The sequence below is a fragment of the Scylla paramamosain genome, chromosome 40 (assembly GCF_035594125.1).
Source record: "Scylla paramamosain isolate STU-SP2022 chromosome 40, ASM3559412v1, whole genome shotgun sequence".
Lineage (NCBI taxonomy): Eukaryota > Metazoa > Arthropoda > Malacostraca > Decapoda > Portunidae > Scylla > Scylla paramamosain.
Window position 1 is genome coordinate 9174513 of NC_087190.1, and position 27839 is coordinate 9202351.

Below are 27839 nucleotides of genomic sequence, written 5' to 3' on the forward strand. Positions count from 1 at the left end.
ACAAAAGTGAAATTTTGTTACCCAGTGTAACCAACGTAGGAGTGGAGAGGACAAGAAATTTTGTTTAGATCATTGGTGAATAATAGTAAGAGAATGGGTGACAAGACAGAGCCCTGAGGAGCACCACTGTTAATAGACTTAAGCTGCCCCCACACGCAGAGGACTGCCATCAAGGTTTTTGTGACGACTGGCATCAAGAGGTCAGTCCTCACAAAATCTTCATCGTGTGTGGGCTCTCGATCGCAATCGTCAGATGGAATTATTTGGCGTCATGTAATTAGTATTGTTGGTCATAAATCCACATGAGTCCGGAAAAAGATTAGCGTCATTGAAGCCAATCGTTTGCATGTAGAGGACGATGGCGCCAGTCGCTTTAGGGGACGTGAAGCCAATTGTGTACGTGTATGGAACGGCCGCTCCTGTTGCATGAAAACACGTGAAACCAATCGTCGACGTATACGAAGGGAGGAAGGCGCCTGCCGTCTGGTGCACACAGCCCTTCTATAGAGCACTAACGGAGCTGCTTTTTTCCTTCTCCTATTCCTCCCACGAAAACTCTCTGTGCCTCTCACACAGGAACTACGATCTCTCCGATGACGTTGGCGCACGGATTTGCATTCACAGGGAGTCTTGTATACATCCCGTTTTCCCCAAGCAGCAACTGTTCTTCCAACTTTTGTGACTCTTGCATTGTTTTTCTCTTTCTTCTTCTCGTGCCTCTGCCCACACTACAATTCCACCTACTGTCACCTCTCCTGCTCTTCCTGCTACACAATCAACTTCTTCTTGTATGCCTTCTTCTCACAACACTAACACCAGAGTCACCAGACAAAGACAACCCTACGTCAATGACACACTTTACGCGCCCACCAGACGCGTGGCATTCTGGTGCATCAACGCGGCACGGCCAGGTATCACACTTCCTGGCCAAACAGGCCACCAGGGAAACTAACTCGCTGCCCCTCCATCACTCCACACTAGCGAACACATTACTTCCTCCCCCGGGCCCTCATTGTCCGCTCCTTCACTCCGTCTTGTCCACTCCTGGCTAATCAGAGCCTCCATGTAACATCCATAATGTGAATAAACTAAAGATACCACTTCCTTGGCGAAAAATAATTGGCGCCTTCTGCCCGCTCTTACTTAAACAAAACGGTACTTCCTCGGTGTGACACGGCCAAGCTTGTTTTCACTGTCAGACACAAGAATACTATTATATTAATAAGTCGCGCCTTCTGCCCGCTCTTACTTAAACAAAACGGTAATTCCTTGGTGTGACATGGCCAAGCTTGTTTTTCACTGTCAGACACAAGAATACTGTTATATTTCACTCCTCCCGCCGATCATTTGATGACACAGTAGGTAACACAACGAGCTGACGGTTGCTCCTTTTCAGGACGCAACATACCCATTCCCGCACATTGAGCAAAATTCGCGCACTTGGCCATCAAAACACAATAATCGGCTCCAAAACAAGCCTGGCAAACGTGCATCAGGGCCAACACCACTGGCTCCAGTAACTGCTTCCGCGTGCAATCTTCTTTCATCAAACCCGATTCCTTGTCCTCTCCAGAAGGGCGGCATCTATCATCACACACTATACTACTCGAGCCTAGCATCACTGATACTCAACGACTTGGCCACACGAACCCCCTCAGCAACACTGAGTGCTTTCCGACCGGCAATCCTAAACCTATTAATAGTGGTGTTCCTCGAAGTGGTGCCCTCTCACCAACTCTCTTCCTATTATTCATCAATGATCTTCTAAACCAGACTTCTTGTCCTATCCACTCCTACGCTGATGATATCACCCTGCACTTTTCCACGTCTTTTCCCGTCAGAAAGTAAACAGTTCATGCAGGGAAGCCACAGAACGCCTGACTTCTGATCTCTCTAAAATTTCTGATTGGGTTAGATCAAACTTGGTATTGTTTAATGCCTCAAAACTCGATTCCTCCATCTAAACTCGACACAACCTTCCAGACAACAGACAACAACAACTTACATCTAACATCCTTAACCTAATACAAAGAAAAACACATAACACCATCACTATTAATCGCGATTCACGCAGTCACGCCTAAACCCGATATCACCAACTGCCAACAGGCTTCACAAGTACAGCTTAAGTAAAGCATTTTACCACCAATATACCTAATCCAGTTACAAGTCCACTAAATGCTAAATAACTAGATAGAAAAACCAGACTCTACACTTGAGCCAGACCCTACACTTGAGGAAACTTAACATACAACACCTTAGAGTAAGTCTCGTCCTCGGTGCGGGGAGCACAATCTGCACCGATCTGCATCTGCCAGCTAAAACTGTCAGGCATACCAAGTAGACATCAAAGTTTCCAATTACCATATTAAATACACCAAATTAATTCCACCACGGCAGTTCCTCATTAAAAACAATAGCAGTCATTACCCAAAATTAATTGTTACTTTCCTCTAACGGCAGTTACCTAGTACCTAGAAAATCATAATTATATTTACAATAAATTTTAAAGTAGTTCCCTATCACACACCCACCCTTAAAATTAAAACACTGTTGTTTTAATTAGTCAGGAGCGCATGAGAAAGCATCCGCAATAAGGTTATCTTTACATCTTATGTGCCTAATTTCCATACTGTTAGACTGTAACGTTAAGCATCACCTAGTCAGACGCTGGTTCTTATTTCTCATGCGAGACAAATTGCAGTGGATTATGGTCACTGTACACTTTAAATTTCTGGTTAGTGCTACCAAGATGTCAAATTTTTCTAGGGCCATCAGTAAGGCGACAGCTTCTTTTCCTATAGTGCTGTATTTTTTTTTTTTTTTTTTAGGATTTGAACTTTATTGACATGTGACATATAGGATACATTATGTTATTGTCATCAGTCTGCAATAGTACAGCACCAGCACCAATATCACTTGCATCCACTTGTACTTGGAATGGACGATGAAAATCAGGTGCTCTCAGGACTGGCGTTGTAATCAGTAGAGAAAAGATGTTATCAAATGCCGTCTGACATGCAGACGACCACACAAACTTCTTGTGAAAGCTGACAAGGTCTCTGAGTGGAGCAGCAACTACCAAGAAGTTCGGATAGAATCGTTGATAATAGCCAGCCATCCCGAAAAATCGTTGTACGCTTTTCTGATTGCTTCTTATGGGTAGGTTACAGATAGAATCAACCTTGGTTGCAACAGGTGCGACAATTCATCCACCCACTTCATGTCCCAGGAAGGTAATCTGCACATGCCCAAATTCATTCTTGGTTAAATTTACAATAAGTTCGGCATCTGATAGACATTGAAAGAGGGCTTTCAGTGCTGCAAGATGCTGAGACCAGGAAGAGGAGTATACCACTAGATCATCCAGGTACATGCTTACCCCTTTAAGGCCTGTGATAACTACTGACATTAGCCTCTGAAAGACTGCCGGGGAATTTCGCATCCCAAAGGGAAGGACAGTGTACTGGTAGAAGCCGTCAGGTGTGGAAAACTGTCAGTTCGGGTGAGCTGATTTATCTTTCGATAGTCTGTGCACAAGTGAAAACTTCCATCAGACTTGGCCACAAGTATACATGGGGAGACCCACTCACTATTGCTTGGTTCTGCTAGACCATGTTGAAGCAGGAACTGGACTTCTTCTTTCAGGATCTGTCGTTTGTGATTGATTGATTGACATGATTGGGCGACTGTTTGATAGGAACAGTACCTTCCACCAACCAAACCTCATACAGGACAACAGGACTGGGTTTGGCCACATCTGCAAAAATCTCTCTAAATTCTTCCAGGAGCTCATGCACCTCCATCCTCTGCTCCTTAATTCTTAAAACAAAGTCCATTAAGTATATCAGAATTCTTTAACTTGACCTCTTTTCCACTCATAAAATCATCACAGTCATCTTGATCCTTCCATTCCTCAGCACTGTTAAGATCTTGTTTGACATACACCAAGTCTACATCTTGTTTGACATAAACCAAGTCTACATCATTCCTTGGGTAATATTCCTTTAGGAGATTTACATGGACTAATCTCTTCTCTTTCCGCCTACCAGGTGTAACAATAACATAATCTACTTCACTCTCTTTACTGATTATTTCAAACAGCCCTTGGTATTTTGATTGGAGAGGAAACCTCCTTAGTGGCATGTATGTATGTATGATATAATTATGATGATATGATATGATGATATGATATGTATGTATGTATGATATGTACTGAATCTTTATCATATTGTCTCTTCATTTTTGACTGAGCTTTCACCAAGTTTTCTTTAGCTAATGCTTGGGCGCTTCTCAGTCTGTTCTTCATTGTTACTGCATATTCACTAAAAGTCCTCGGAGACCCCATCTGGGTAGGGGACCACAAATGTCCCCAAGTCGGACTACCCTTCAGACGACGACCCTAAGTGTCTTGACACCCCCTCAACTTTTTCTTCATTAACTTCTGCAACATTCGCAGTCTAAGATCTAATTTGTAGAACACCACCTCTCTTCTAAACCACATCTTCTTTTCATTACTGAAACAAAGGTGTCTGAGGCAACTGACAGTAGCCCATTTTCTGTTTCCTTACTACTTTCTCTACCCGCATTTTCAATCCAAAGCTGGATGTTACGTTTATGTGCGCAACGACTTAACCTGCTCTCGTGCCCAGGCTCTTGAATCTTTCGAAATTTCCACCATCTGGCTATGACTACAGAGTCACGTTCAAACTAGATTTATCTGTGCTGTATACCTATCACCTAACTCCTCTGACTATAAGAAATTTTTTTACTGTTTAACTTCCAAAGTGGAGCACATCCTCTCTTCCCTTTTGCAGAGATTTTCATTCTTGGAGACTTCAAAGTTCACCACCAGCTTTGGCTTCCCTCTCTCTTCACTGACCATCCTGGTGAACTAGCGTTCAACTTTGCTATCCTCCATGACCTAGAGCAATTGGTGCAACACCCTACTCGTATTCCTTCTTGTCTTGGAGATACACCCAACATTCTTGACATTTTCCTGACCTCTAATCCTTCTGCTTATGCTGTCTCTTCTCCGTTGGACTCCTCCGATTACATTCTCATATCTGTATCTTGTCCTATCGCTCTAGTCTCTCCTCAGGATTCCCCTAAGCGAAGTTGCCTCTGGCGCTTTGCCTTTGCTAGTTGGGGGACCTGAGGAGGTATCTCATCTTCCTTGGAATTACTACTGCTTACGTGTCAGAGATCCGTCTTTCTGTGCCGAACGTATAACAGAGGTGATAGTGTCTGGCATGGAGGCGTATATTCCTCACTCTTTTTCTCGACCTAAACCTTTCAAACCTTGGTTTAACACAGCTTGTTCTTGTGCTATACATGATAGAGAGGTTGCCCGCAAAAGGTACGTAAACCTTCCATCACCAGAATCTTATGCACTTTATATTTCTGCCCGGAACCATGCCAAGTCTGTTCTTCAGCTAGCCAAAAATTCCTTCATTAATAGAAAGTGTCAAAATTTTTCAAAATGTCAACATTTTTTCTTCTTCTTTCTCTCCTTTATTTCAGCCATATGGCACCACTGCTATCACATCTATCTCTGAACATGAACACTTCGCTCAAATCTTTGCTAAAAAAAAAATTGATTCAGGGCTTGTTCTTCCCTCTCCTCCACCCTCTGACTACTTCATGCCACGTATTAAAATTCTTCGCAGTGATATTTTCCATACCCTCGCTGGCCTAAACCCTCAAAAGGCTTATGGACCTGATGGGGTCCCTCCTATTGTTCTCCAAAACTCTGTTCAACTTTGCCTAGTCAAACTCTTTCAGCTCTGTCAACATCTACCTTTCCTTCTTGCTGGAAGTTTGCCTACATTCAGCCTGTTCCTGAAAAGGGTGACCGTTCAAATCCCTGAAACTACCGTCCTATTGCTTTAATTTCCTGCCTATCTAAAGTTATTGAATCTATCCTCAACAGGAAGATTCCTAAACATCTATCACTTCACAACCCTCTATCTGATCGCTAGTATTGGTTCCGTCAAGGCTGTTCTACTGGCTTTTCTTACAGAGCCTTGATCATCCTCTTTTAGAAATTTTGGTGAAACCTTTGTTGTTGCCTTGGACATATCAAAAGCTTTTAATAGAGTCTGGCACAAAGCTTTGATTTCCAAACTACCCTCCAACAGCTTCTATCTTTCTCTCTGTAACTTCACCTCAAGTTTCGTTTCTGACCGTTTTATTGCTGCTGTGGTAGACGGTCGCTGTTCTTCTAAATCCGTTAGCAGTGGTGTTCCTCAGGATTCAATCCTACCGCTATTTTCATGCTAACTGCTCTTCTGATCTTGCTAACTGCATGCCTCCCCTCCTCCCGCGGTCTCCCTGCACAAGACTTTCTTCTTTCTCTCACCTCTATTCTGTCCACCTCTCTAATGCAAGAGTTAACCAGTATTCTCAATCATTCATCCCTTTTCCTGGTAAACTGAGGAACTCCCTGCCAGCTTCTGTCTTTCCACTTTCCTATGACTTGAATTCCTTCAAGAGGGAGGTTTCAAGACACCTATCCTTTTTTGAGTACCTCTTTGAACCGTTTTATGGGACTGGCATCTCTGTGGGCTTTTTTTTTTTTGTCTTGTTTTTTTATTATATTTTCGTTCTCGTTGGCCAGTGTCTCTACCATATATATATATATATATATATATATATATATATATATATATATATATATATATATATATATATATATATATATATATATATATTGTGAGGGAAAACGGGAGGACACGATCTCTAGCCCTCAGAAATAAGATGTTGTAGGCAGGAATACCCTAATAGCTGTTTGAGGAAGAAAACGGTACAAAAAAAAAAAAAAGGGTAAGGTGAGTATATTAACACTGCAAAGATAACAAGGTGACCACACGATGACCAAACCACTGTTGAGTGCAAGGATTGGCCCGCTGAGTTACCGGGGTTGGGTGCACCGGTAAGAATCCACCCAGCAGAAGGCCGGCGAAGTGAAGTCCACAAGCTGGAGTGCAGTGGGGAGACAGTCGTGATGTCTGATCGGCCGGTAGAGCCAAGGGGGAGAAACAGCACGGAGCCCAGGCGTGCAGCTTTCCCAGGTGAGACGAAGAACCAGCGAGAGACAGACAACACGAGGTGTGCTCTGTGTGGAGGCAGGCTGATGTCTTCTCTGGCTCCCCAGCCTGGCTGTGGCGTTGCCTCGGAATCCCCGGGGACCAGGGAGTAGGAGGGGCCAGGGGTAGTAACGAGGTAGGCAGACTTGAACTACGTGTATAACAAGGCAGGCAGGGCGTAGGTAGTTAAGCCGGCCCGATGTGCATGTATATCGCTCATATATATATATATATATATATATATATATATATATATATATATATATATATATATATATATATATATATATATATATATATATATATATATAATGTAACAAAATTTCATTTTTGTCCTGTCCTTGACCCCAAAGCATAATTTTTTTTTCAGCTATTTCCATCTAAGCAGAATAAAAAAAAGTTATATTGATCCTAAAACTTTGGTTTTGTGGGTAGAGCAATGAATTTACATTTTTGTCTTATTCTATTATAATATGGGTTACTATTGGTTTTCATGTCATGTAAAGACTTGCAGAATTTCAGTTGTTTATCTAATTGCTTTTAAAATGTTGCAAATAAGTTAAACAATGAAAGAAAAATATAAATTGTTCTAACGATTTAATTTTAATCATCCCCATCCATAAATCAGTCTAATGTTCCCTTAAAGCTCCCTAATGTCTCAGAAATAGTAACTTGATTACTGAGTCCTTTCCATTCATCTACCGGACTCACTAATCTAGTTGTTAGTGCTAAAACATTAGGGAGCTTTAAGAGAATATTAGATGGATGGATTTGTGGATGGGGATGATAGATGGAAACGTATATTTCATACAGGGACTGTATAGGAAATCGCTTGGGGTAGTCAACCAGGTAAGCCTGTGAATGCTGACTCCCTTACTTCTTTTGTTCAAAGCACCATTACCATTACTTATGACATATATGATTTGAGGGCCACAACAGTAATAGACCACAACCAACACTGACTACAACAGTAATAGAACGGTCAGAAAGGAAACTTGAGATGAAGTTACAAAAGGGAAAGATTGAAGCCATAGAACGGAAGTTTAGAAATCAAGGCATTTTTGCCAGACTCTATCAAAAGCTTTAGATATGTCTGAGATAACAGCAAAAGTTTCATCAAAATCTCTAAAAGAGGATGACCAAGACTTGGTAAGGATCACCAGTAGAGCGTCCTTGACGGAACCCATATTGGCGATCAGATAGAAGGTTGTGAAGTAATAGATGTTTAATACTCTTTCTGTTGAGGATATATTTAAAAACTTTAAATAGGCAGAAAATTAAAGCAATACGGCGCTAGTTTGAGGGATTAAAACGGTCACCAGGGTCAAGTACCTTTTGTGGGCCACCTCTCAATCATGCATAGCACGAAAACAGGCTGTGTTTTCAAGGTTTGGAAGGCTTAGATTGAGAAAAAGAGTGAGGAATGTATGCCTCCATGCCAGACACTATCACCTCTGCTATGCGCTCGGCACACAGAGACGGGTCTCTGACACTGAAGCAGTAGTCATTCAAGGAAAATCAGCAATATATCTTCTCAGGCCCTCCCAACTTACAGAAGCAAGACGCCAGAGTCAACTCCGCTTAGGGGAATCCTGAGGAGGGATTGGAGTGATAGGACAAGATACAGGTATTAGACTGTGAACGAATAAGATAGGGTAACAGTATAAGCAGAAGGATTAGAAGCTAGGAAAAGGGCAAGAATGTCAGGCGGATCTCCATATCGGTATGGAATATGAAAAGGGGGATAGCAAAGTTAAAGACTAGTTTACCAGGATGGTGAACAATGAAGTCTCCAAAAATGGAGATCTTCGAAAAAGGGAAGAGAATCAGAATGTGTTCCACTTTGGATGTTAAGTAGTCAAATAATTTCTTATAGTCAGAGGAGTGAAAAGGTAAAATTTAGTTTAGATAAATTTAGTTTGAGAGTGACACTGTAGTCGTAGTCAGATGGTGGAAAACTCGGAAGATTCAAGAGCGTGGGCACGAGACCTAATTAAGTCGTTGCTGATATAGACGCAACATCCACCTTTGGAATGAAAATGAGGATAGAGAAAGTAGGAGGGAACAGAAAAGGGGATACTGTCAGTTGCCTCAGACACCTGTGTCTCAGTGAGGAAAAGAAGATGATGTTTAGTAGAGTAGAGTTGGTGTTCTACAGATTGAAAATTATACTTGAGACCACGAATGTTGCAATTAATGCAATTGACGAAGAAAAAGTTGGTTTCAAGACACTTAGGATCGATACCAGAAGAGTATTCCGACCTGGGGACATTTGTAGTCCCTTTCCCAGATGGGGAGTCCGAGGCTGGTGTAGGAGTCGCCATGATGATTTTGAATTTTGCGTTAAGGGGATGAGTGTAATTAGCTAATTAGGAAGAGAGTTGTCTTTAGAGGGTAGCCTGTGACTGCTCCCTGGTGTTGTGAGACACAAAGGGAAACGTTCAGTGAGGTCAACTCCCTGGTGCATTGCTTTGGACGTCAGTGGGAGTAATTATCGTTTCGGCAGGTGCCTACGGTCTCTTCCAGTGAGCCTATTGCATCCTCCATATACAGTTTTTATGCAGGAAGAAAAATAGCTTGAATCTAGAACAGGAAAAATAAATCAACAAAAGGACAGGAAAAGGATGGAGTGCCTTTGGAAAGCCAAGTAATGTAATGAAGAATAATCTCCCACTCCCAATAAAAAAAAAAAGTAGATAGGTAATAAGTGAATTTTACCAGCTATAACATATCTTTCGGAGAGCTTGGAACCTGTACGAAGAATAGATTTTTAGTTAAATAGTTATGAATCCATGGTATACCATAAAATATAATGAGGAGCCTTAAAAATCACTTACATGGTAAAGCAAAGGGAGTAGTTAGTGTCTATGGAGGAATAAAAAATTGTACTAGTTTACTAACATGAAGTGGACTCTGTATATCCAAGGACATCCAGGGTCCTTGCTAACATAACTACCCGTGGTAGTTATGAGAAAAAAGTACTAAACTCACCTTGATACATCCCAAGAGTGATCATAGTGAACCAATTTTATCCATATAGCAGCAATAGTAGTTCTACTTACTTGAACACTATCTGGGTGTATATGATATTCTATTTTCCCACTGATGAGTTAACCAATCTTTCATTTTCAGGCTTGTTATTCGGATTCGTGTTGACGCAACAGATGCACTGGTCTCCTTGGGCAAGAAGTTTGGTGTGCTTCCTGGTGATGCAGAAACACTTCTGGTTGCTGCTCACACTCTTGGATTGAATGTAGTTGGAGTAGCTTTCCATGTTGGCTCTGGCTGTCGTGACCCTTCAGCCTTCCACCAAGCAATTATTTCTGCTAAAATGGTTAGTTTTGAATTAGGAACTGTGAAGAGGAAGTTGATGTCTAAGATAGAAAATCACATGTATAAACGTATATATATATATATATATATATATATATATATATATATATATATATATATATATATATATATATATATATATATATATATATATATATATATATATATATATATATATATATATATATATATATTTTTTTTTTTTTTTTTTTTATGTAGGAAGGATACTGGCCAAGGGCAACAAAAATCTAATAAAAAAATGCCCACTGAAATGCCAGTCCCATAAAAGGGTCAAAGCAGTGGTCAAAAATTGGTGAATAATTGTCTTGAAACCTCCCTCTTGAAGGAATTCAAGTCGTAGGAAGGTGGAAATACAGAAGCAGGCAGGGAGTTCCAGAGTTTACCAGAGAAAGGGATGAATGATTAAGAATACTGGTTAACTCTTGCGTTAGAGAGGTGGACAGAATAGGGGTGAGAGAAAGAAGAAAGTCTTGTGCAGCGAGGCCGCAGAAGGAGGGGAGGCATGCAGTTAGCAAGATCAGAAGAGCAGTTAGCATGAAAATAGCGGTAGAAGACAGCTAGATATGCAACATTGCGGCGGTGAGAGAGAGGCTGAAGACAGTCAGTAAGAGGAGAGGAGTTGATGAGACGAAAAGCTTTTGATTCCACCCTGTCTAGAAGAGCAGTATGAGTGGAACCCCCCCAGACATGTGAAGCATACTCCATACATGGACGGATAAGGCCCTTGTACAGAGTTAGCAGCTGGGGGGGTGAGAAAAACTGGCGGAGACGTCTCAGAACACCTAACTTCATAGAAGCTATTTTAGCTAGAGATGAGGTGTGAAGTTTCCAGTTCAGATTATAAGTAAAGGACAGACCGAGGATGTTCAGTGTAGAAGAGGGGGACAATTGAGTGTCATTGAAGAAGAGAAGATAGTTGTCTGGAAGGTTGTGTCGAGTTGATAGATAGAGGAATTGAGTTTTTGAGGCATTGAACAATACGAAGTTTGCTTTGCCCCAATCAGAAATTTTAGAAAGATCAGAAGTCAGGCGTTCTGTGGCTTCCCTGCGTGATATGTTTACCTCCTGAAGGGTTGGACGTCTATGAAAAGACGTGGAAAAGTGCAGGGTGGTATCATCAGCGTAGGAGTGGATAGGACAAGAAGTTTGGTTTAGAAGATCATTAATGAATAATAAGAAGAGAGTGGGTGACAGGACAGAACCCTGAGGAACACCACTGTTAATGGATTTAGGAGAACAGTGACCGTCTACCACAGCAGCAATAGAACGGTCAGAAAGGAAACTTGAGATGAAGTTACAGAGAGAAGGATAGAAACCGTAGGAGGGTAGTTTGGAAATCAAAGCTTTGTGCCAGACTCTATCAAAGGCTTTTGATATATCCAAGGCAACAGCAAAAGTTTCACGAAAATCTCTAAAAGAGGATGACCAAGACTCAGTAAGGAAAGCCAGAAGATCACCAGTAGAGCGGCCTTGACGGAACCCGATACTGGCGATCAGATAGAAGGTTGTGAAGTGATAGATGTTTAAGAATCTACCTATTGAGGATAGATTCAAAAACTTTAGATAAGCAGGAAATTAAAGCAATAGGACGGTAGTTTGAGGGATTAGAGCGGTCACCCTTTTTAGGAACAGGTTGAATGTAGGCAAACTTCCAGCAAGAAGGAAAGGTAGATGTTGATAGACAGAGCTGAAAGAGTTTGACTAGGCAAGGTGCAAGCACGGAGGCACAGTTTCGGAGAACAATAGGAGGGACCCCATCAAGTCCATAAGCCTTCCGAGGGTGTAGGCCAGCGAGGGCATGGAAAACATCATTGCGAAGAATTTTAATAGGTAGCACGAAGTAGTTAGAGGGTGGAGGAGAGGGAGGAGCAAGCCCAGAATCGTCCAAGGTAGAGTTTTTAGCAAAGGTTTGAGCAAAGAGTTCAGCTTTAGAAATAGATGTGATAGCAGTGGTGCCATCTGGTTGAAGTAGAGGAGGGAAAGAAGAAGAAGCAAAGTTATTGGAGATATTTGAAATCACGAGGGGAGTTAGATCTTGAAAGGTTTTGACATTTTCTGTTAATGAAGGTTTTTGGCTAGTTGGAGAACAGACTTGGCATGGTTCCGGGCAGAAATATAAAGTGCATGAGATTCTGGTGATGGAAGGCTTAAGTACCTTTTGTGGGCCACCTCTCTATCATGTATAGCACGAGAACAAGCTGTATTAATCCAAGGTTTAAAAGGTTTAGGACGAGAAAAAGAGTGAGGAATGTACGCCTCCATGCCAGACACTATCACCTCTGTTATGCGCTCAGCACACAAAGACGGGTCTCTGACACGGAAGCAGTAGTCATTCCAAGGAAAATCAGCAAAATACCTCCTCAGGTCCCCCCAACTAGCAGAGGCAAAACGCCAGAGGTACCTTCGCTTAGGGGGATCCTGAGGAGGGATTGGAGTGATAGGACAAGATAAAGATATGAGATTGTGATCGGAGGAGCCCAACGGAGAAGAAAGGGTGACAGCATAAGCAGAAGGATTAGAGGTCAGGAAAAGGTCAAGAATGTTGGGCGTATCTCCAAGACGGTCAGGAATATGAGTAGGGTGTTGCACCAATTGCTCTAGATCATGGAGGATAGCAAAGTTGTAGGCTAGTTCACCAGGATGGTCAGTGAAGGGAGAGGAAAGCCAAAGCTGGTGGTGAACATTGAAGTCTCCAAGAATGGAGATCTCTGCAAAAGGGAAGAGGGTCAGAATGTGCTCCACTTTGGAAGTTAAGTAGTCAAAGAATTTGTTATAGTCAGAGGAGTTAGGAGAGAGGTATACAGCACAGATAAATTTAGTATGAGAGTGACTCTGTAGTCGTAGCCAGATGGTGGAAAACTCGGAAGATTCAAGAGCGTGGGCACGAGAGCAGGTTAAGTCATTGCGCACATAAACGCAGCATCCAGCTTTGGATAAAAAATGAGGATAGAGAAAGTAGGAGGGAACAGAAAAGGGGCTACTGTCAGTTGCCTCAGACACCTGAGTTTCAGTGAGGAAAAGAAGATGAGGTTTAGAAGAGGAGAGGTGGTGTTCTACAGATTGAAAATTAGATCTTAGACCGCGAATGTTGCAGAAGTTAATGAAGAAAAAGTTGAGGGGGGTGTCAAGACACTTAGGGTCGTCGACAGAAAGGCAGTCCGACCTGGGGACATTTATGGTCCCCTCCCCAGATGGGAACTCCGAGGCTGGTGTAGGAGTCGTCATGATGATTTTAAAATTTTTGGGTGAAGGGTGTGTGTGTTATTAGGTGCTTATAGTTTTGTGAGGAGGAAGAGAGTTGTCTTTAGAGGGCAGGCTGTGACTGCCCCCTTGTGTTGTGAGACACAAAGGGAAACGTTCAGTGAGGGCACAGCTGGGTTTAATGATAAGTTCACAGCACCCCCTGAACAGTGCTTTAGACCTCACTGGGAGTAATTATCGTTTCGGCAGGTGTCTACTGCCTCCTATATATATATATATATATATATATATATATATATATATATATATATATATATATATATATATATATATATATATATATATATATATATATATGTTTATTTATTTATTTATTTATTTATTTACTCATCATTATGTGGGGTGTAATTAGAGAAAAAGGCGATGAAGGAAATAAGGAGGAGAGACAGAAGAAAGGTTACGTGGAACGAAGATGTACAATGTACGATAACTACCGAGCTGCTCGCTCGAGGAGACTACTGCAAGATTCCCTGCGCACAGTTGCTCTCCTTCCTTAATTAATTTTCGTTTGATCGTAACTATTTTACAAAGATCCCATTTTGTTTGTCAGTTGAGTGAGTGAAGGGAGACGAGCGGGCAAAGATGGGATGGATTCCCCTCTCCCTCCTCCCCCCTCACATGAGTCATAGCTGGGATGAGCCCGGGCTTTGTGTTTCCACGAGTGAGTCACTGCCTTTATATTGCGCGAGTCAGATGTACATTTGGAGATAGTGTTGTTCTGAAGAAAGTGGGAGCGATACAGCTACCGGGCCAGTTGCTTTAAGGGGTATTTGAGTAATTTACCGCAGTACGCCCCTGATTATATGTGCAGTGTTTAGATGTCTCCATCAGCCTGGATGTGAGTGCACTTCCTTGCAAGGCACTCGGTGTACATTACTATACATTACGACTTGACTCTTACTCTTACATGATACTTGTTGTATCTGTGCGCGTCCGTTAGACTCTCACCTGCTGGTCTGGGCAGCTTAACTTTGTATTTGTGCTGTTAAATGTTACTGTTTTACAAGGCTCTTTTAGAGGATCTGGAAGCAAAGAATTATAGGTACGTTGTTGTGTAGTGAAACTTGACTCCCTCCTCAGGCCCTGTCGAGGCCGGCCATACAGGAGGCTATAAACGACACTAATCAGTAGTAGATTATAATACGTTATTGGACAATGGGTTGGTTTTGTTTCTGGGTGCGGTTGTCAAGTGAGGTATTTTATCTCGACCACTTAAATGTGTGTCCTTTGTTGTAATTGTCCCTCCCTAGAACGTGGCTACCAATTCTTTCCCAACGAGTTGAGAATGATTTTCTTGTTGTTATGATATTTCCTTACTTCTAGGTGGGTGAAACAGGACAGCGACCTCATTCGTGTAACCTCGTCTTATAATCATCTGTTTGAAGTGTGCAAGAGTCAAAACAGGATTTTGTAACCAATATTAAGCCCTGCACCAAGTCATGTGACTTTGAGGAGCTAACCCACTTTAAGACAGCTGGAAGAGGAGCATGAATTTATGGTTGTATATATATATATATATATATATATATATATATATATATATATATATATATATATATATATATATATATATATATATATATATATATATATATATATATATATATATATATATATATATATATATATATATATAGCTTTGTTAAGAAAACATTTGATGATATATAGTTAAAGAAAAGAGAAATGTGAAAGCAATGCGCCATCACAGTCTATGGTAGATATTTGTGAACACATCCACACATAATTAATAAATAAATAAATAATTGAATATGTCGCAACAAATATGGCCCAAATAAAACCAACTTACATATCTAATAACACAAAAAATAAACAAAGAAACACCCATACAACTAACTATCAGAGCTACAACGGTACCTCCTTACGAGACTGGATTTGGCACTTCAGAATCGTTACCACGAGTGGATGCCCCCTCCTATCCCCGGATAGTGGCCAGGATTCGAACCCATGCGTCTGATTTGACTGATTGATTTATTTTTTTTGTATCTCAACATAACGGTCTTATGGCACCGGCATATAGCGCTCTCTGTCCTACTTGCCACTGCGGTAACAATGAAGAAAATAAAGTAGATAAATCTCTATCATTTACTGAAGGATACGAGTAAAAGTAAAAATAAATAGATTCAACGGGAAGCCCTAACACTTCATCTTATCAGGCACTGAAGAGGTATTCCTGACTATTCTTCCCAGCTCTGGGTGATGACCAGAAGATGGGGCCCCAGACTATCCTAACTGGGAGAGGAAAAAATCGGGAAAGCTTATTTGCGGTCGTGCGTGATGCGAGAATGGTGGTGGATGCTGAGGGAGATACTGACGCCGCTGTTCGTTCCCCTGGCATCGTCCTGGGAGGAGATGGCAGGTGTCAACCCAGCAGACATGTGTCAAACGGCTGACCGCTACTGCCTCTGCTGGCCGCTAGCTGGCACTGTTGGTACTGCTAGTCGCTGGTTGGCACTGTTGGTACTGCTGGTCGCTGGTTGGCACTGCCGCTACCCATTTCCGCTGCTGTTGGCCGCATGCTACTAGACTTGCCATGTCCTGCGACGGAAATGATGACGCACCAGGTTTTCACATGGTGTTACGACAAGCAATATTGGTGCAGGTCTTACCTTTACGACTGCGAGAAACACGAAGAGGGTAAAGGTCAAACATAACCCACTGGTTCTGGTTCTGGAAAATGTCGATAACCTTTGCCTTTGCAACGACGCTTCCCTCTTCCTCTTGTATATTTGCTTCCTTTCCTCTCTCTCTCTCTCTCTCTCTCTCTCTCTCTCTCTCTCTCTCTCTCTCTCTCTCTCTCTTAGCTGACAACTGTTATGTTTCTTTATTTTAATGGTGTCTGACGCTATTTGCGCAATAAAATCTCTCTCTCTCTCTCTCTCTCTCTCTCTCTCTCTCTCTCTCTCTCTCTCTCTCTCTCTCTCTCTCTCCAATTATCCAAAAAAAAAATTTATTTTGTGCTTTTTTTTATTTATTTTCATTTATTTATTTATTTTTCTTACGTTTTTCTATGTGTCTCACAATATAAGGGGAGCAGTCACAGCCTGCCCTTTAAAGACAATTCTCTTCCTTCACACAAAACAACAAGCATCTAATTACACGCACACCTTTCACTCAGAATTCAAAATCATGGCGAGTCCTACATCAGCCTCGGAGTCCCTCTCTGGGGAGGAGACCACAAATGTCCCCAGGTCGGACTGCTCTTCTGGTATCGACCCCAAGTGTCTTGACACCCCCCTCAACTTTCTCTTCATTAATTTCTGCAACATTCGCAGTCTTAGACTTAGGTTTCAAACTGTAGAGCATCACCTCTCTTTTAATAAACCTCATCTTCTTTTCCTCACTAAAACACAGGTGTCTGAGGCAACTGACAGTAGCACCTTTTCTGTTCCCTCCTACTTTCTCTATCCTCATTTTCAATCCAAAGCTGGATGTTGCGTTTATGTGCGCAATGACTTAACCTGCTCTCATACCCACGCTCTTGAATCTTTTGAGTTTTCCACCATCTAGCCACGAATACAGAGTCCCTCTCAAACTAAATTTATCTGTGTTGTATAGCTCTCAACTAACTCCTCTGACTACAAGAAATTCTTTGGCTACTTAACTTACAAAGTGGAGCACATTCTGACTCTCTTCCCTTTTGCGGAGATCTCCATTCTTGGAGACTTCAATGCTCACCACCAGCTATGGCTTTCCTCTCCCTTCACTGACTATCCTGGTGAACTAGCTTTCAACTTTGCTCTCCTCCATGACCTAGAGCAATTGGTGCAACACCTTACTCGTATTCCTGAGCGTGCTGGAGATTCGCCAAACATTGTTGACAGCTTGTTCTCGTGCTATACATGATAGAGAGGAGGCCCACAAAAGATATTTAAGCCTTCCATCACCAGAATCTAATGCACTTTATATTTCTGCCCAGAACCATGTCAAGTCTGTTCTCCAACTAGCCAAAAAATCCTCCATTAAGAGAAAGTGTCAAAATCTTTCAAGATCTAACTCCCCTCGTTAGGCATCTACCCAAAAACATCTCCAGTAACTAAGCTTCTTCTTCACCTCCTTTATTTCAATCAGATGGCACCACTGCTATCACATCTATCTCTAAAGCTGAACTCTTCGCTCAAACCTTTGCTAAAAAGTCTATCTTGGACGATTCTGGGCTTGTTCCTCCCTCTCCTCCATCCTCTGACTACTTCATGCTACTTATTAAAATTCTTCGCAATGATGTTTTCCATGCCCTCGCTGGCCTAAACCCTTGGGAGGCTTATGGACCTGATGGCATCCCTCCTATTGTTCTCCGAAACTGCACCTCCGTGCTTGCACCTTGCCTAGTCAAACTCTTTCAACTTTGTCTGTCAACATCTACTTTTCCTTCTTACTAAAAGTTTGCATACATTCAGCCTGTTCCTAAAAAGGGTGACCGTTCTAATCCCTCAAACTACCGTCCTATTGCTTTAATTAATTAATTAATCTAAAGTTTTTGAATCTATCTTCAGCAAGAAGATTCTTAAACATCTATCACTTCACAACCTTCTATCTGATCGCCAGTATGGGTTCTGTCAAGGCCGCTCTACTGGTGATCTTCTGGCTTTCCTTATTGAGTCTTGGTCATCCTCTTTTAGAGATATTGGTGAACTTTTGCTGTTCCCTTAAACATATCAAAAGCTTTTGATAGTCTGGCACAAAGGTTTGATTTCCAAACTACTCTCCTACAGCTTCTATCCATCTCTCCGTAACTTCATCTCAAGTTTCCTTTTTGACCGTTCTATTGCTGCTGTGGTAGGCGGTCACTGTTTTAAGGGTTCTGTCCTGTCATCAATGATCTTTTAAACCTGGAAATATCAAAAGCTTTTGATAGAGTTTGGCACAAAGCTTTGATTTCCAAACTACCCTACTACGGTTTCTATCCTTCTCTCTGTAACTTCATCTCAAGTTTCCTTTCTGACCGTTCTATTGCTGCTGTGGTAGACGGTCACTGTTCTTCTTCTAAATCTATTAACAGTGGTGTTCCTCAGGGTTCTGTCCTGTCATCCACTCTTTTCTTATTATTCATTAATGATCTTCTAAACCAAACTTCTTTCCCTATCCACTCCTACGCTGATGATACCACCCTGCACTTTTCTACGACTTTTCACAGTCCTCTAACCCTTCAGGAAATAAACAGTTCACACAGGGAAGCCACAGAACGCCTCACTTCTGATCTCTGTAAAATTTCTGATTGAGGCAAAGTAAACTTATTATTGTTGAATGCCTCAAAAACTCAGTTCCTCCATCTATCAACTCGACACAACCTTCCAGACAACTATTCCCTCTTCTTCAATGACACTCAACTGGCCCTCTCTTCTATACTAAACATCCTCGGTCTGTCCTTTTCTTATAATCTAGACTGGAAATTTCACATCTAATCTCTAGCTAAAAACGGCTTGAGTAAGGTATGATTGGTCTAATGACCGTTTTTCCATCATCATTATGGTCAGTACACGACAGGATAGAACTTGGAATACCAAGAACTCAAAATAAAGTAGAGGCATGTCATCGGCGGTGAGAAGTATTACTAGGGTCTGCACACGTCGGAATTTTCAAATTTATTAACGAACTGCAAAAGGAGCAAAATAATGTGGAAGAACAGATTGAAAGCATCGTTCGAGGAGAGTCTAGCATTAAGCTAAAGAGAAAATACATTGAATATGAACAAAGAATCTTAACCGTGTTTAACGAGAAAGACAACTATAATGTTTTAGATTATCTCCTAGCACTGGTTCACAATTTAAGATTTTAGTTTTTTTTTTTTTCTATACATTTTGATATATTTCAATAAGATTGTCATACTACTATATTTGTACTTGGTGTACAATTTAGACTAATTGTCATTAGACCAATAGATCTGTTAGACAAATAAGTTTTAGACTAGATGCCTCTAGACCAATAGGTCTATTAGACCAGTTGGCACTAGACCAGTCGTCATTAGACCAATAGACATTGGATCGAACGATTTCTATGAAGTTAGGCGTTCTGAGACGTTTCCGCCAGTTTGTATCACCCTCCCCAGCTGCCTTATCCATCTATGTATGGAGTATGCTTCACATGTCTGGGGGGTTCCACTCATACCGCTCTTCTAAAGAGGGTGGAATCAAAAGCTTTTCGTCTCATGAACTCCTCTCCTCTAACTGATTGTCTTCAGCCTCTTTCTCATCGTCGGAATGTTGCATCTCTTGCTATCTTCCTATTTTCATGCTAACTGCTCTTCTGATCTTGTTAATTGCATGCCTCCCCTCCTCCCGCGGCCTCGCTGCACAAGACTTTCTACTTTCTTTCAACCCTGTTCTGCCCACCTTTCTACTGCAAGAGTTAACCAGTATTCCCAATCATTCATATCCTCCTCTGGTAAGCTCTAGAATTCCTTTCCTGCTTCTGTATTTCTACCTTCCTATGACTCGAGCTCCTTCAAGAGGGATGTTTCAAGACACTTATCCTTCAATTTTTGACCACCACTTCGGACCCTATTCGGGACCGGCATCTCAGTGGGCTTTTTTTATTTTTTTATTAGATTTTTGTTGTCCTTGGCCGGTGTTCCTCCTACATAAAAAAAAAAAAAATGCTCGAAGAGCAACACAAGTGTTAATAAACAACGGCTTCAGTGAAAAGAACATCGTCCAAACCAAGAAGGCATACTCATCAAGACTCCAGTCAGCGTTGGTGCTGACAAGCTCAAGCATTGTCTTGAAGTTTCTGGACTCAACTCACCATAGAACACAGTGTAAACCGTAACCCGACGTCCTCGTAAGGCAATAGCAAGTGAAGTTCAATACAGCAGTGTATATCAAGCCAGCTAATCCTGGGCACTGCCTTAATGGAAGGAGCGAATGTCCTGACCAATATAAGGACTCTACTATCGGTGCTTACATCCGAAGAGCACTCACACACTACAGTACTTGGCAGCAAGTGCATGAAGGGTAACAAAAGTGTTAATAAACAACGGCTTCAGTGAAAAGAAAATCGCCCACCAAATCATCACCAGATCATCGATAAGTGGCATAACTGCAGCTCCTCCGAAGACTCAAGAAAGCTTGACATTACCTTATACTACTTGCCTTTTACATAGCATACAAAGATAAAAGAATTATTATACAAATAGTGAAAAGAAATGTCAAGCCAACATACCAAGAAAGGAAAATAAACCTCAAAATATACTGTAGGAACAAGAAAACCATTCACCTCCTACTTAGAAACAGTCCCCACATAGAAAAAGAGACAACCACAAGTTACATCGGCATGACGACGACGAAGCCAACTGGAGCCAACCAATCAGCGCCTCCCACTACCACCGCACAAGGAGCGCATCAGTCGCGCTGTACCAGTCTCCCCAGCATGTCCAGGCATGCCACAGCTACTGAGGAAGGGTTACGGAAAGTGAAATCACGAAATATCAAGCATGGCTAGCTACAAAAAAGTCATCAACCATATTTCAAAAGAGAATAAGACTCTTATAAGATATAAAGACAATATCTTCAAGAAAATATTAAATGCTGATATATATATATATATATATATATATATATATATATATATATATATATATATATATATATATATATATATATATATATATATATATATATATATATATATATATATATATATATATATATATATATATATATATATATATATATATATATATATATATATATATATATATATATATATATATATATATATATATATATATATATATATATATATATATATATATATATATATATATATATATATATATATATATATATATATATATATATATATATATATATATATATATATATATATATATATATATATATATATGTGTGTGTGTGTGTGTGTGAGTGTTTCATGACCGGCAAACAACAATTTATAATCGGAACTTCACTTAACACTGCCCCCTGACGTTGTGCCGCGGCGCCGATGTCCATTCCAACACTATCACAACTCCCACAGGAAAGATAAATTGGGCTGGTAACATCTCTTATCATCCCCAGACAAGGGAAAACGACACTCGTCATAACATGGAGAAGATGGGCCCCAGACAAGAGGTAATCAGGCTTGCCAGCCTGACCAACGAGGCAACACTCAACAAACGTAGCCACACACGGTCCCCAAAACCGTCACAACTGCTCCCGAGTCAACCCGACTTCAAACCGGCCACACCCCGGGCTCCTACGTGCTACCTGCACATGCTCCAAACGTCTGTCCTCCTCCCCGCTAGTAATACAAAACTCTGTTACCCTTTGTTAACTGTTCGATCCTTTACTTCCTTGCTGCTCTCTCCTGCCTTGGCAAGTGAAGCAACGCGTCTCTGAGGGACAGAATCCTCTTCTATTACGCAAGCAGCTATAGCATTAGCCATCACAAGGGATGGCTGACTACATGAGCTAACACTCTTTGTTTGGTCCCTAGCAGGGGAGTAGACTGCTCCCTGCCACCGATACACTCTGCAAGAGGGGAAACTCCCGCTTCCCCAGCAGAGTTAGTAGTTCCCCCCCCGCCCTTAGCAGTGAACCCTAACATACCAGACACACCAGACTGTGGCTCGGACTGAGTACTGCGTCCACAGTCTTCAAACTAGGTGACAACTCCGCCTGAGTATCACCTCTGGGATGCTCTGCAGGGTGAGGTAAGCCAGCAAACTAGCAAATCCTAACTCTCCGTCCTCACCCTCGGCAACACTTCCAACAGTCATGTGCATCCTTCGGTACCTCTACACTGTTGCAATCAGCCCCAGCACTGACTCAAGGACGAGCCCAACTCTGATTCGCCCAAAGCCTCGCCAGCAGCTGAACAAGCCCCTGGGCACTCTGCCCCTACTGCGGCATCTTCATCCACTCTGCACTCCTCTCTCGGTGGACCTACCTTATTGCAACCGACCGCAAGAGTTACAGAAGGCGCAGGCGTCCGATGCCGAAGCGCTCTTCTCGCCTTAGTGCGAGTAACATTACCCAATTACCCAAGTCTGTGCTCTCCTCCATTGCCTCCTCTGAGACCCTGCCTGCAGACGGAGGACTCGCCCTGACTACCACCTGCCAGGTCATTTCGTAGAAAAAAATCAACACCCAACACTGCCAGTTCTTCTGCTAGCGCCATCCTGTTATACTGTCCATGTTATTTAGTTAATTAAATGACGTTTTCTAATTTGTTTTCAAGGTACTGGTGTTCTGTCATCATGGAGGCCCGATCTGAACTTGTGGAATTTTCCAGCATTTTTTTTTTTTTTAGTTGATTTGTTCGTTAACGATTGGGTTGTAGACTTCAGTTTCTGTGTAACTATTGTCGTTATAGGCTCATTTGAATTTTCTCTTAAAACCTTTTTTTTTTAGCGTTTTCAGGTTTAATCCCAACGGCCACCCAGTAGATTTTGATGCGACTGTTGCAAGTCCTATATCTTTACTTGCAATAGGTTGCTCTACTGGTTCCTCTTCTGTTGTCATTGTTGCTGTTGCTCATTCTTCCTGTTCTTTTTCTACTTTTCTACTGAATAAGTTTGCATGGCTTCTTTGTTGGCCATTTTATATAATCTTGCGGCTTGGTGGTATATTTGGTATTTTTTATTGTCGGTAGGTTGTTGCATTTTAGTGCTTCCTGCATATATATATATATATATATATATATATATATATATATATATATATATATATATATATATATATATATATATATATATATATATATATATATATATATATATATATATATTTTATAAGTGCCTGGTCCCCCAATATTTGCCAGGTGAGTGTCCGAGGCACGTTAGGATCTTTGTTGGTGTTTCTTTCTCTAGATTTAGGTTGATGACAGAACCAGAGATTGGTGTTTGTTTTATTGTGCTGCTCTATGCTACTGGTGTTTCTGAATTGCACAGCTTTTTCGTTTTGTCTTCTATGTTTTTTTTTTTTTTTTTCTGAGGGCATCTCATTGCAAGGATCTTGTGTTTTTCTTCACAATTAATGCTTTTTCTTGATTTTTGCATGATTGCCAGGTGTGTCCCCGTAATACACATTCGGTGCATATTTTGTTTTCTTTAGATCTAGGTGTAATGGTCTTCCATTTTATAGTATTACACACAAGTTGTCATTGAAATGTTCGATGAGCAAAGAGTGTGCGCAGAGGAAATCTGGGCCAAGCAGTGGTCGTGAGAAATCGGCGATGGTAAACATCCACTTGAAACGACGGCTGTTGAAGTTCAGGTGGATGGTGCGTGTGCTGTATGTCTTGATGTTGCTTCCGTTGGCTGCTGTCAAGACTGGATCTCTCTTCCCGAAGGGAGTGTCTTTGCTAGAGGTTGGCAAAACACTAATTTCTGCCCCTGTATCGACGAGGAAACGGCGCCCAGAGTGGTGATCATTGACATAGAAAAGTCGATGTTCACGGCTGGCGGCAGTAGCTATTACCGACGGTCGGCTATGGAGTTTACCGGATGCATGCAGGATGGTATCGACGGCCCTCGGAGCCCCAACGTTGGGGATAGTAACATCATTGCTCGTGAGTATTGGCCAGCAACTTCAGTGTTGTTTCATCAGGACGAGTACTGGAGGTTCGCTCAGAACGTTGGGTTACAGCTGTGATGTTTGTAATGGAGGTTTCGTTTTGCTGCTTGACCTACTACAGCACATCTGCTCTCGCCGCCAACTGACGGGGGTGGGTGAATTCGTCATTCGCAAGGATCAGGCGGATGTCGTCAGGCATCTGGTCCAGAAAGATTTGTTCGAATAGGAAGCAGGGCGTATAGTCCATCCATCTGGGCAAGCATCTCGTTCATTAGTATGGATGGTATGTGGTCGCCGAGGCCATCCATGTGCAAAAGTTTTGTCGCCCTTGGACTCTTGATTAGGCTGAAGGTACTGTTAGGGAGCTTCTTGATACCTTCGTATTTGCCGTCAGCATGAGGGTGGCGAAGGAAGTCGATGACGTGCCCAGCTGTTTCCTGATCCAGTGCACTGACCACATAGTAATATTTGGTATTGTCGGCAGTGATTTAGCGTATGTGAAAATGGGCTTCAACCTATTCGAGTCACACCTGGGGTTGTGAAATCCAGAAAGTGGGTAGCTTCAGTGATACTCCATTCCTTTGATCTTTGCTGTCTTTTGAAGACATGGTGAAATCCAAAACAGGCTGTTTTGGATTCTCCAAGATCACAACTGTAGCGATTCTTGTTAAGTAAACAATGACATAAGTAGTGCAGTTTATTTAGTAGCAGAGACAATAACAACTCAGAAGTAAGTACTAGAGAAGTTGTGTGGTCGCGCTGGCTGTGAGGTGAATTCTGGCTGGTCTGGCGATGCGCCCCATCAGCTCACTTCTTTCCGTCGCCGACTGGTTAGCCAGGGTGACGATACACACACACACACACACACACATATATATATATATATATATATATATATATATATATATATATATATATATATATATATATATATATATATATATATATATATATATATATATATATATATATATATATATATATATATATTCTCCCACTCTTTTACAGGTCGTTGAGAAAGCTGTGGCTATTGGTTTCCAGCCCTACTTACTGGATATTGGTGGGGGGTTTCCTGGCACACACAATCCTCCCATCGATGATTTTGCTGAACACATCAACATAGCATTGGATGAATTTTTCCCGGAAGGATGTGGTTTTGAGGTAACAAAGAAAATTATCGGAGTTTTTTTTTTTTTCTTTCCGGAGTCATTGATATGTCATTGGATGAATTCTTCCCAGAATGATGTAGTTTTCAGATAACATGTAGGAGATTAAAAGAAGTTCTCATCTCAGACTGCAGTGCTTCAAGTTATTTGTCATGGCCACTTACAAATTAATTATAAAAAAAAAAAATATTGAACTTGAGAGTCATGTGTGGATACCGTGTGTGTGGATACCGTCAGAATCAATATCTTAGGAATGTGTTAGCTATAAAAAGTTAGCTATAAAAAATGATCTTGGATAAGATTTAGTATCTGAATTTGAGTGTCTAAGTCAAAATGTGTGAACAGATCTTGACCAGTAATACCTAAGAACTAATTATTCACCATGTGACATCTTATATAAACACTGGTGAAGCATAGCCATTAGGAGCGACCATTATAATTATGTGCTCAAGGCAGTAATCTGTTATCACACGATTATTTATCAAGGGGAGCCAAGAAAAATTCTGGTACGAGGTCAAGGCTGTTAAAGACTATTACATTTCTGGTTTACCTCTCTTGAAGTTGCCTGTTGGTTGCTGTTGGAATGCTCCTGTGTGTGCATGTGTGTGTGCCTGAGCGTCTCTGAGGCCATTGACTTAACTGTTTTGGTGGGTTTTTATGTTGTTTTTTTTTTCTAACAAACAGTGATATCTGCACACAGTGCATATGTGTATCTGGTTGAATTGGAAGGGTGTTGTATCTATTAAAGTATTTTTTTTACATGTTTATTATTCTAGCCGGAGAATTTGTTATTTTATTTATATTCATTATTTATCATTTTTTTTTTTTACTTGGTTAATTAAGTAGTGAATTTAAGGTGAGCCCAAGCTAGATGGTGGGCAGCCATTTTACTTCATTACAGATTTTAGTAGTAGAGAGTAGTTTTTATACCACTTTTGAGTTTTGTAAGAAACTCCTGGTTGGGTCCAGTGTTTTTATTGTTGGAAAAGCAATGTATGGAAGGGACAGGTGTAAAGGTGGAGAAGTTGGTTGACCATGAGTCCCCAAGGTATGGATGTAAGGAAGGGTTTATGGCTGTGGGACAACTGGCACAGGATGTTGCTGACCAATATCAGCAGCAGGCCAACAGCGTACTGTGTGGCTAGCATGGCCATTTAAGGTTTCAGTGTACTGAGTTTAGGGAGTAGAAGGATAAGGAACAAGGAAAGAAGGTCAATTCTAGAAGTCAGAGTCAGGCCCAGGCCCAGGTCAGAACCATTTTGTGAGAAGTATTAAGGCAGGTGCTGGTTAAGGATCTAGCAAGGATGTGTAGGGGATCAGGTTGTTTGGGAAAACTCCATTGATTACAGTAATTGTGAATGGTGTACTAGTAAAGGCTATGGCTGATTTCGGGGGCCAAGGTTAGCCTTGTCACAGTAGAATGTTATATTAATTACCTATTACCAGGGAGAGTTGTGTTACATGATGTAAACTGGCAGATTACAAATGCAAGTGGGGCTGCCATCTTCGTAGACTTGGAGGTGGAGGGGAAAAGTGATTCAAAAGTATGGTTTGTCGAGCGTTCTGTGAAGGGAGGTGGTGTGGTGCACGGGACCCAGTTACCCTTGTTGCTGAGAATAAATGTACTGGCAGAGTTGGTGAAGGAGTGGAGGAGTTCTGTGAAAGAAGGAAGTTCTGGAGAGTTAGGGGAGAAATGGAATAAGTGTGTGAGAGCCGTAGAAGTCAAGTTAAGAGTAATGCAACAGCTTTTGGGCTTGGCTGTTGTGCAACAAGGGCAAGATCTGGTGATTCCAGCAGGCTCAAGGAACATATTGAGTGTATTTGTGCCCAGGCCGCAACAGGTGGACAATGAAAGTGTAATGCTGGAACCCCTGGAAAATGGGGATTGTTACTGGGTACCGGGGGAAGTCTTTGTACTTCCAAGTTACACTAAAATTAAAAGAGGCCGAGGTTGGATTGCAGTGGCAAATGTGGGGAGAGTGAATAAAGTAAAGTTCAGGCCACAGTGAAAAGTAGCTAAAGTGTCATATGGCCGGGAGGTGACTGAGAGAAAAAGTGGCGAACCTCGCTACAGAGGAGGAAGTGTCCGCCGAGACGCTTGTAGAGTTTAGGCAGTAGTTGGGAGTGCATGTGAATGAGAAGCAACTACAGGTGGAGTAGTTGGAGAAGTTAGACAAACTGTTGTACCAGTACCGAAGTGTGTTTTCGAAGGATGAACAGGAGTTAGGCTATGCAACTGTGGTTGAGCATGAGATACATTTAAAAACAGATGTGCCTATCCGGTTACCTTACCGTCACATCCCCCCAAAGTGTGTGATTGAGGTGAAGGCACATAATGAAGGGCTTCGGGAGCAGGGAGTTATTGAGGTTATTGTGAGTTCATACGCAGCTCCAGTTGTGTTAGTGAAGAAGATAATTCTCCGAGATTGTGTGTGACT

At 41.5% G+C, this 27839-nt stretch overlaps 1 protein-coding gene across 3 annotated transcripts in view; it reads left to right on the forward strand.

Moving 5' to 3' along the window:
- The window catches only part of LOC135092386 (ornithine decarboxylase-like), a 157780-nt gene that overhangs the window by 91501 nt on the left and 38440 nt on the right, over nucleotides 1-27839 (forward strand). For 2 of the 3 annotated variants that reach the window (XM_063990847.1, XM_063990848.1), the window contains exons 6-7: nucleotides 10221-10422; nucleotides 25244-25396. In XM_063990847.1, the coding sequence (XP_063846917.1) occupies nucleotides 10221-10422; nucleotides 25244-25396 (355 nt within the window). The remainder of the gene's footprint in view (nucleotides 1-10220; nucleotides 10423-25243; nucleotides 25397-27839) is intronic. The other variant, XM_063990849.1, reaches the window with a different exon arrangement.